This window comes from Aulonocara stuartgranti (genome assembly GCF_965226115.1).
Source record: "Aulonocara stuartgranti genome assembly, chromosome: 2".
NCBI classification, from domain to species: Eukaryota; Metazoa; Chordata; class Actinopteri; order Cichliformes; family Cichlidae; genus Aulonocara; species Aulonocara stuartgranti.
In genome coordinates, this window is record NC_138940.1 from 10,189,453 (window position 1) to 10,199,683 (window position 10,231).

Here is a 10,231-nt window from a genome sequence, read left to right on the forward strand (position 1 = left end):
TTCTCCTGGGATTTTTTGTTTTGTTTTGTTTTTTGTTGTTTTTTTGTTTGTTTGTTTGTCTGTTTGTCTTAGTTACTGTTAGTCCTTATTTGTTGGTTGTTGTTAAGAAACGGACAGAGAACTGACAGTATGATTATTCCAGTTGTATATTTGTTAACGTTTCTGTCCATCCAAAATATGAATAAAAAAAAAACCAAAAAAAAAAACAAGAAGACAAACAAAAACAAAACAAAAATATATTTCTCTCCCTTCCCAGGTCAGGTTCACAAAAGCATTGCAGCTCTTTATTCCTCTTGTACAGCTCCAGAGTCTGTCAGCCAAAAAGAAACTACTGAGGTTCCAACACCCAGTGTTTCTGTAAACACAGATGAAAATGAACAGTCATCCACATCTAAAAGATTTGTAGATTCGAGGGACCGGTATAATACATCTAGTACATCTTTGTTTAAACCTCAGAACACAAAAAGGGAACAAACCATTGTATACAGATTTAAAAGTGCGCAAAGCAACGAACAGTCACCCTCTGAAACAGCTGAGGTTATCACAACCATTGTTTCTGTAAATACACAGGAACAGTCACCCACCTCAAAAAGATTAGTATATTCAAGGGACCAGTGTATCTACTCTGGTCAAAAGAATCCATGCTTCGTACTGATGTCCACAATTCTTTTTTATTCCTCTCACAATCATGGAGCACCGTGAAAACTAGAAACGAGTAAAATAATATCAATAGCACATATGACATCCATCTCAGCCACTTATTTCTTTTCACAAGATGCACAAGTGCTTAACAAATAACAGCATAATGTTTTTACCGTGTACGCCTTGTAAAACCAGTAGTAGAAAAGTTGTAGGTTCGTGCTCTTGTGGGGGAGACGTATGTTATCCACCACCTCGATAGCTAGCCGAGAGTTCGAGGGTCACTAGAGCCGCCGAGAACGCATGAACTACTTACGGTAGGACGTTTTGCCAAAGTAAGACGTTTTGTCAGAACACCGAGTCCTCAGGAGGATGCAGCCCATGAATTTGGACACGATCTCAGATGCACTTCTGGTGTTGTCATGGCAACCCACACAAACATTTCAGCGTCAGCTACAATGAGGCGGAGCCCTTACTGGGACACTGAGCTCAGGTAGAGTGAAAGACAACATTTTTCTGCATCCAAAACAGCAGCGCTGTTCCTGTGACCTCTAGTAAAGCCTCTACTTGGGAAAAGGGAGTCTTTCATCAAAGCATCCTGCAGAAGTTGAATAAAAATATGCAAATGTTTAAATGATGCAACTTAATGAAGGCTGACAGCAGTTGTACTATTTTACATTGCAGCGAACAGGGGTGACCATTATTTTCAACGTTTTTACAGCATTTTTCACATTGAAAGTGAAATAATATAAATAATGTCTCAATTAAATTGCGTTAATATTTAAAAATACAAAAACTACAGCTTTGTTCACAAGCCAATAAAAATGTACTTGGGCCAGTGGTAAATGAAAATAACACTTATTCAGCACCTGGTTGTTGCGGCTGCATCAGGACACCAGATGTTCAGCCTCCATCCTGTAGGCAGACTTATCCCCGTCTGAGAGGAGTCCAATAATGGTGGTGTCATCTGCAAGCTTAATTAATTTGACAGACTGGTGGTTGGAGGTGCGGCAGTTGGTGTACAGGGAGAAGGGCATAGAAGAAAGAACACAGCCCTGAGGGGAGCTCGTGCTGATGGTCCGGGAGTCCAAGACATTCTTCCCCAGCCTCACTGGTTGCTTCCTGTCCGTCAGGAAGTCAGTGATCCACCGGCAGATGGGATCAGGCACATTCATCTGGGAAAGCAATCCTTGAAGAAGGTCTGAAAGGATGGTGTTGAAGGTAGAGCTGAAGTCCACAAACAGGATCCTAGCATAGATTCTGCAGGACAAAGTGTAGGGCCATGTTGATGGCATCGTCTACAGACCTGTTGGCTCTGTATGCAAACTGCAGGGGGTCCAGGAGGGGGGCCGTGAGGGTCTTAAGATAGGAGAGAACCAGGCGCTCAAAAGACTTCCTGACCAGATGTCAGAGCCACAGGTCTGTAGTCTTTTCGTCCAGTGATCTTTGGCTTCTTGAAAGCTATATATGATATAAAAATTATATAAAAACTGTTAATCAGCAAAAGAAATGATATCATAGTTCTTATAAAGAAAGCCTCTATCAATCAAACACCAGCAGTGTAGCAATGTTGTTCACTTACACTGTATATAAAACACTGATTTTGGCTACATCCAGTTTTTACTGTATTATAAACATTTTTTACCATGAAGAGTAAAGTGTTTGGCATTTTTGTCATTGTTATTGAGCTCAGAGATCAGGCCCAGCCCAGTATCTACCTGGTTATGAGCAAGGAGCTGGAGGTGATAACTCAACAATAACCAGGCCATGCATGCATGGATGGATGCATGGATGGATCAGTTTGTAGGCTGTGTGTGGTCAGCAGCAGGCTGCTGGGTGTGGACCAAGAGGGAAAGCCCAGCATGTGAAACCCATCAGCAGAAGGCCAGAACAAAGGTGCACAGACAAACGCAGCCCAGACACTCAGGCAGGACGAGTAAAATAAATGGCAGCAAACACAGTATGATGTGGTAAAATGTGCTTTCTTTCACAAACAGATGGCACAAAAAAGAATCACAAGAATCTCCTTTGTGGTTCTTGTTTTTCTTTTGAGTACATTAATAAAAAGTTGAAATAAAGTGGCAATAAAATTCATGCACTGAAGACCACACGAAACCCTAATTCACCCTACTACCTGTTGCCTTCACATTCCATTTGCATCCCTTGTCCACAGAATCAAAAATGACCCTTCTTCGCTAAAGATCGAACATAAAGCAATTGCATTTTAAATGGAAGCCCATTTTGCATTAAGAAACACTATCAGCAATCAGCAATTGTGTATATCAGAGTTCTCTGTTTTTACTGTCCTGAAAACTGCATTAATTCAGTGGATGCGGTTAGGTTCAAAACAACGTAATATAAGAGGGCAACCAATTCAATCTAAGAGGGATCCAATTTTTATCCATTCATGTACCAGCTACTGGCTTTTTGCTGTTATGTTCTCATATCGCATGAGAGTTTATTTGCCAGGTGTCAGAAGTCTAATAATGAATAAAGTTTAGGATATGCTTAAAAACTCACCTCAGTATAGCCATCATCAGAAGGAAGTGCGCTTCACTGACTCATCAACTTGTCTCAGGCTTTCCACAAAGTTTCACAGTTGACCTTAAAGTAAGATGCTGCAAGCTTACCTTGCAGTGTATTACTTTTTAAAGTCTAAAGACCTTAAAGTGCGCTATAGATTGAAGTGATTTGAACTGACAACAGGGCTAATTCAGCACTTCAAGTTAACATCAATAAAAGTTTTTAAATTTATTCTGATTTCCGTTTGTTTTCATTGCCTGTGCTATCTGTTATTTAGTTCAAATTGTGGGTAGATAATGCTGTGCTGTCATGTGACCTGTTCTCTCATGTGTGCCTTTCTCTTGTTTTGTATGTATTTCTCGTTTGTTATTTATTCCTATTTTATTCCTGCAATTGGTATGGAATTCATTTTTTAAAAAAATTGATCAGTGTTTTGAAATTAGATGTGATGAAGATGTGACCTTAATTTACAAAATCAACATCATGTTGGATTCAATGAGACATGAAACTAGTGCATGAAACAGGTCTCAGTAAATGTTCTCATAGACTGCAATACACTGCCCCCTGCTGGTCATTATAAAGTCTGCAGATGTCATTTGACATGAATGTCATATTTGTGAAACAAAATAAAGGACTCTGTAAAATAAATGAAAATCAAATATTTATATACAGAATATTTATGTACAAATGCTGAAAAAGACATTTGAACAAGATGCACACCCAGTAAAATTTAAAAAAAAAGAAAAGTCAGTTTTATCATGTGACTATCATGCTGTCATTTCTGCACAATGCACTTTACACCAGATCAAAATAAAACACTGTGAGGTCGTTCTAACCGGAAGCCCAGAGAGCTTCGACAATGCAGCACAATGCCCTGAAGCATCAGCATCAAAATATACTTCAAGTACCAAAAAGTACTCATTGTGCAGAATGCCCTATTTTTGAATAGCTGGACATTTTAATTACTTTATCACCAGCTGTGACTACAGCTGATAATCAACCATGTTTCATAGGGATGTGACTACATTTAGAAATGTCACGCATTTTTAGGTATAAAGCAAAAGATGCAATGAAATAAATAAGCTATCACATATTAATCCAAATGAATTCACTGAAATACATCTGCACATTTCTGCAGCCTGACTTATTACACATGTGAACACAGTACACATTTGTTTACTGCAAGTTTGTTTCAGAGATGTGATGCAGTTAAATCTGTATGCGTCTGTTTCCTTGTAGTGTTAGTAGAGATGGTGAACCTGACACAATCCTGTGTTTGGTGTGAAGGAAACCAGTTAACAGCCGGTTTAGTAAAATTCTCTTGAACTCATGGAAAACTCATCGTCGTCTCGAAGTGAGCAGCTGAAGCGTCCCGTGTGATCAGAGGTCCTCGTCGTCCTCGCTCACCATGACGTCGAGCTCTTTGTCTTTCCGTACGACGCTCTCGGTGATGAACTCCTTGTGCTGCTCCTCCAGCTCACGCAGCTCCGCCTGCAGGCGCTCCAGGTGGAGCACTCGCCGGTTCCTCAGCAGCCGGCTGGGGAATGGGTTCATGTCGTTGAAGGCGATGCTGGTCAGCTTCCTGCATGGACACACGCAGGTGGAAAGGACTCGATCACCAACACAGAGGAACTGGAAACTGATCAGCTTGAGTGTTTCTGTTTTATGCTGCTTGATACTTCAGGTACTGCAGTTTGAGCAGGAAATACTGGACTGACTGGACCACATGTATCCGAGAGCTGCAGATACTTAAAAATCTTTAAATCGTTGTTACTGTGATCAGGGAAATTTAAACTTCTCACAAAATTTCAGTAAAAAGGGTTTGAAGCTCAAAGATTCAACAGCTACATCCGCTACACTTCTGAGAGTGTAACAGCTCGTAGATTAAAGCGGGTGGAGGCGAGTGCGTACCTGGCATTGGAGACGGTCTTTGTGAAGAAGCGTAGGTACTGGTAGATCTCCACGCTGTCGTGAATCTTCAGGATGTCGTCCTCTTTGTATTTGAACAGAGCCAGAGTGTATCTGAAGATCACCTGCAGCACAGACACGCATTTCATAACAGGACACTCACGCCACACAATTAATTGGAAACTTTGAGGAGGTGAGTCATAAATTACTCTTTCAGTTGTGGTGCAGTTGGGCCCTTTACTCATTACAGCTCTGATCGATTTCCCGGTTTTGTTTAATGTCAATGTGTGCAATATGGAGCTGAAACGTGAGGGTCCTGTGCAAAATATACGCATGATTAACTCAGAGACTATTGCTCAGTTTTCTATGGCTCTGACCAACACTGCCTTCTGCGAAATTAACTGGGATACAGCTACACCGGTTAATGATCTCGCTAACTCCTTCATCGCCACCTGTACTTCTATTTTAGACACTGTAGCTCCCTTAAAGACCAAACGCCTTAAACCATTCCGTCAACCGTGGATGAATGACTATACTCGTACCCTCCGACGTGAATGCCGCCAAGCGGAGAGGAGATGGAAGAAAGACAAACTCCAGATCTCCTTTGACATTCTCCACAATTGTCTGAAGAAATATCAGAAGGCTGTTAAAACTGCAAAAGCCTCCTTCCTTTCGGAGATCATTGCGACTAATAGTCATAAGCCGCAGGTCCTTTTTGGCATTTTTAATTCGTTAATAAATCCACTCTCCACTCAGACCGAGACCTCCCAAGCTTTATGTGAAAAATTCCTAAACTATTTTTCAGATAAAACTATAGCACTAAGATCCACATATCTACCCATTGAGGACACATCTTTAACATCCGAACCCTCGTCGGTACTAGAACAGTTTGAATTTGTTTCCTTTCCGACCCTTAAGGAAATAATAGCTCAAACGAAAAATTCCAATTCCCGTCATGATGTGCTCCCTTCTCGCATTATCAAAAACGCCCTGAATATTGTAGGACCCTGGATTTTACTTATAATGAATTCATCACTACTATCAGGCTGCGTCCCTGCTGTGTTCAAACATGCAGTTATCCAACCTGTAATCAAGAAAAGTAATCTTGATCCTAATGTCCTCTCAAACTATAGGCCGGTATCGAAACTCCCTTTTATGGCTAAAGTCTTAGAGAAAATTGTTCTCAAGCAATTGCAATCTTTCTTAGAGGCAAATGGAATCAATGAAAAATTCCAATCTGGTTTTAAACCTCACCACAGTACCGAGACAGCTTTACTGAGAGTTTTTAACGATCTCCTCGTAACTGTTGATACAGGGCGCCCTATGGTTTTAGTTCTTTTAGACTTGTCCTCTGCTTTTGATACGGTCGACCATGATATTCTCCTTTCAAGACTTGAACATGTAGTTGGCCTAAAAGGCAAAGTACTCTCATGGTTTAAATCATACCTATCCGAGCGGTTTTTCTCTGTCTCTATGGGAAATCACTCCTCTTCCCCCGCACCCCTTCGTTGCGGTGTTCCCCAGGGGTCTGTGTTAAGTCCCACGTTGTTCTCTCTCTATCTGTTACCCCTGGGAAAAATCTTTAGAAATCACAATATCTCTTTTCACTGCTATGCGGATGATATCCAAATCTATTTCCCTTTGGATTTGGATCTTCAATCCCCGCTATTGCCGTTGCTTAATTGTCTGTGTGACGTCAGAGACTGGCTACTGCATAATTCGCTCACCCTCAATGAAAACAAAACAGAAATTATCGTCTTTGGTAGCCACATGCCGTTGAAACAGCTTTCGGAGACTTTAGGTTCCTATGCCAGCCACTTATCGCCCACTGTCAGAAATCTCGGAGTAATGCTGGACAGCTCCCTCAAATTAGATAAGCAAGTGGCTGCAGTGGTAAAAACCAGCTTCTACCAACTACGCCAAATTTCGAAGGCAATGCCTTACCTACGACATAAAGACCTTGAAAGGCTCATTCATGCTTTTATAACCTCTAGACTGGACTACTGTAATTCTCTTTACTTAGGCCTCCAACTCTCTCTTATTCAACGCCTACAATTAGTCCAGAATGCCGCAGCACGCCTTTTAAGCGGCGCTAGAAGACAGGATCATATTACTCCCATTCTAGCTGACCTCCACTGGCTTCCTGTCAAATACCGTATTGTTTTTAAAATTCTTTTATATACTTTTAAAATCTTAAATAACTTGGCACCCAGTTATTTGATTGACCTTCTTAATCTATATATCCCTACAAGGGCACTCAGATCCTCTAATCAGGGGCTTCTAATGCAACCAATGTCTCGATTAAAGACGAAGGGGGATCGGGCCTTTGCTTTCGCTGCACCAAAACTCTGGAACAGCCTACCGGTTGATGTCCGTGTGTCGGAAACTATCCAATCTTTTAAATCTCGGTTAAAAACCCATCTATTTAAGCTCGCTTTTCAAACTACTTAGCTTAATTTTCCCTGATTCATGCCTGTTCTTATATTATTATTTTATAATTTTATTCTTTGTTAACTGTTTTCTCCTGTTGTAAATTGCAAGTATGGTTCGTTTGTGAAGCACTTTGTTGTACTTGTGACTTTTAAATGTGCTATAGAAATAAAATTGAAATTGAAATTGAAATTGAAATAAGCCACTTGGTTCCTCAGTTGCCAGATAATATTAACTTACTTGGTAGTTGAGCTTTAAGTTTAAATTAAACTTTTGGGTTGGATCTACGTGGCTGAAGCTGTTGTCAGCATTTATCCCTGTGTGGTATATATTTCTGTGTCTGAACTGTGATTTTATTTCCTGAGACAAACGATGTAAAAGCTGTGCTGCATTTGTCACATTTCAGAAACAAGCCCAAAGCCATTGTCCCGCTCATCGTCTGGATTTACGCTGCTTGTGGTAGACTGTGAGGTCGTTACTAGAATGATCTGCTTTCCCACTCCTATTTCATGTCACATGACAGTTCCCCATGCTTAGTAAACAATGTCTTATTACTCCTAAAATGTAAATAAAGACATCTAAAGGTGAAAACAAAATCATTTTTGTTTCCATGGACACTACTGTGGTGCATTCAAGTGTTGTCTGCATTTCTGTCATGGTGTGTTCGGGTGTATGGTACCTTGGTACCCTCATACAGGAAGGCGTCCCACAGAGGCATCAGGATGTCGCTGGGCAGACTCTCCACAAAAACCACCAGGAACCAGTTGAAGGTGACCAGAGAGACGTCAATGTTGTGATCCTCAAAGTGAGATGCCAGGCGAGGAAGCTTCTCCGCCATGAAGTCCTTCAGCACGCGCTGGTCCGCCTGAGCACAAAGACTCACAGAGATCAGCCTCACTGATCACTAAAACAGATCACAGCAGGCAAGCAGGTGAGTGTGTCTGCTGACCTGAGAGGCCACCAGATTCTTGGTGTAGTAGTCCTGAGGCATGATGGCTTCCACCACTGCCACCAGACACCAGAAGGCGTCTTCGTCACTTTGGAGGACCAGCAGAGCGAGGGCCGCTAACCTGTGGACATTGATGGAAGGTGAGGTTCTGCCTGGAAGGCGGGTCCACATAAGAACTCAGATATAATATTTATATTTTTGTTCTAACCTGTTGAGTCCCTGGCAGCAGCCAATGGCAAGGTTGTGCCAGCCAGCAGGATGCTGCGGAGCTGCTGAAGGGCGGGGCTGGAGTCTGAAAGTAAGAGCTCGTTTAGACTCTATTCTGTGAACAGGCTTGCTCCCACGAATATGTGAATTCATCTGTAAAAGAGTTTAACTCTAATGCACCTGTTCCTCCTGCTCCCTGCTGCAGGGCGGCCTGTTGGACTACGAATGTCAGTGCGGAGCTAAGAAGATCAAAGAGGAGCTGTTGTTCTTGAACCTGCCAAAGTGAGTAACCTCAAATCGGTCCCCAAAGGCCTCAAACCACCACAGTTCAGTCGGTGTCAGTTTTGTTCATGTCATGTCCTCCTTGCGTCTTCCTTTGAGCCTCTCCTCTTTGTCTCATCTCTTTCAGTGTGCTGATCCTCCAGCTGAAGTGGTTTACGTTCACTCCATCGTTCACCGTGGAGAAGAAGAACAGCCCCATTGTTCTGACACAGCAGCTGGTGATCAGCCAGGACACAGCCTTTACTGAAGAGGTAAGGGAAAAGGCACACCGTTCATTTCAAGTATGGATGGAGCCCATTTCTAAGCTAACGGGTGGTGCCGCTGCCCTCTCCCAGTAAACTGCTCGCTATTTGTTGGTCAGCGTGATCAGTCGTTTGGGCTCCTCAGCTTACAGCGGTGAGTGGGTGCTTTCAGACACATGTGCTGAATGCAGGTCAGCTTTGAAAGTTTATGAGACGTTAATAAGTGCGCCTTCTCCTCTCAGGACATTACGTCTGTGACGGCGTTCACCAGATGAGCGGAAGAGACGACGTCACAGACAGCCGGCTCACGTACGATGACGAGTTGGTCTGCCAGACCACGTGTGAGTCTGTGTGTGAGCAGCGGCAGAGAACAGCTTACCTGCTATTCTATAAAAGACAGGTGACGTCTCCCAGCAAACAGTCAGCATGTCTGTGCAAATATTCAGTGTAACTTGTAGAAAAACCCTCACACTCAGTTTATTTGTGTTTTTCTTTTTCTATTTCTTACTTTCTTTGCCGCACTAGAAAGGCAGCAGAGTCGGGACTCAGATCTGCAGCAACACCTTCATTGTTATTGTTATTATTGTTGTTAGTACTGTTGTTGTTATGATTGATATTGTTACTGTTATGATCAGTTTTATTATTATTATCATTATTAATTTTTTAATACATTTGTTTATCTTTATTATTATTAGTAGTAATGTTGTTGTTTATGTTGTTATTGTTGTTATTATTATTACTGGTATTTTTGACATTATTATTATTATTTTGTTGTTATTGTCATTATTAGTAGAAGTAGTATTAGTTATATCATTTTTATATCAGCCTGGAGTGAACAACATGAAAGCATGGATCCATCCTCCCTCACATTCACAATTCAGGCTGCTGGTGTAATCGTACGGGGGATATTTTCCTGGTACACTTTGGGACCTTTAAATGCTACAGTCTGAGTATTGTTATGACCACAGTGTACCCTCTTCTGATGGCTGAAAGTAAAAGGGGGTCCAGTACCGGTTCCGGTACCAGGCCTACTGACAATTTAACATAATGT

At 41.8% G+C, this 10,231-nt stretch overlaps 1 protein-coding gene across 1 annotated transcript; it reads right to left on the reverse strand.

Annotated features, from left to right (window-relative positions):
* Positions 1–4,542: 4,542 nt before the first annotated feature.
* On the reverse strand, positions 4,543–8,620 carry LOC309716842 (TBC1 domain family member 2A-like; the record flags this gene model as incomplete). The annotated part of the gene is made up of 4 exons (XM_082550904.1): positions 4,543–4,744; positions 5,020–5,195; positions 8,180–8,365; positions 8,450–8,620. The coding sequence occupies 4 exons, from the start codon at positions 8,618–8,620 to the stop codon at positions 4,543–4,545; spliced, it is 735 nt and encodes a 244-aa protein (XP_082407030.1).
* Between the last annotated feature and the right edge of the window lie 1,611 nt (positions 8,621–10,231).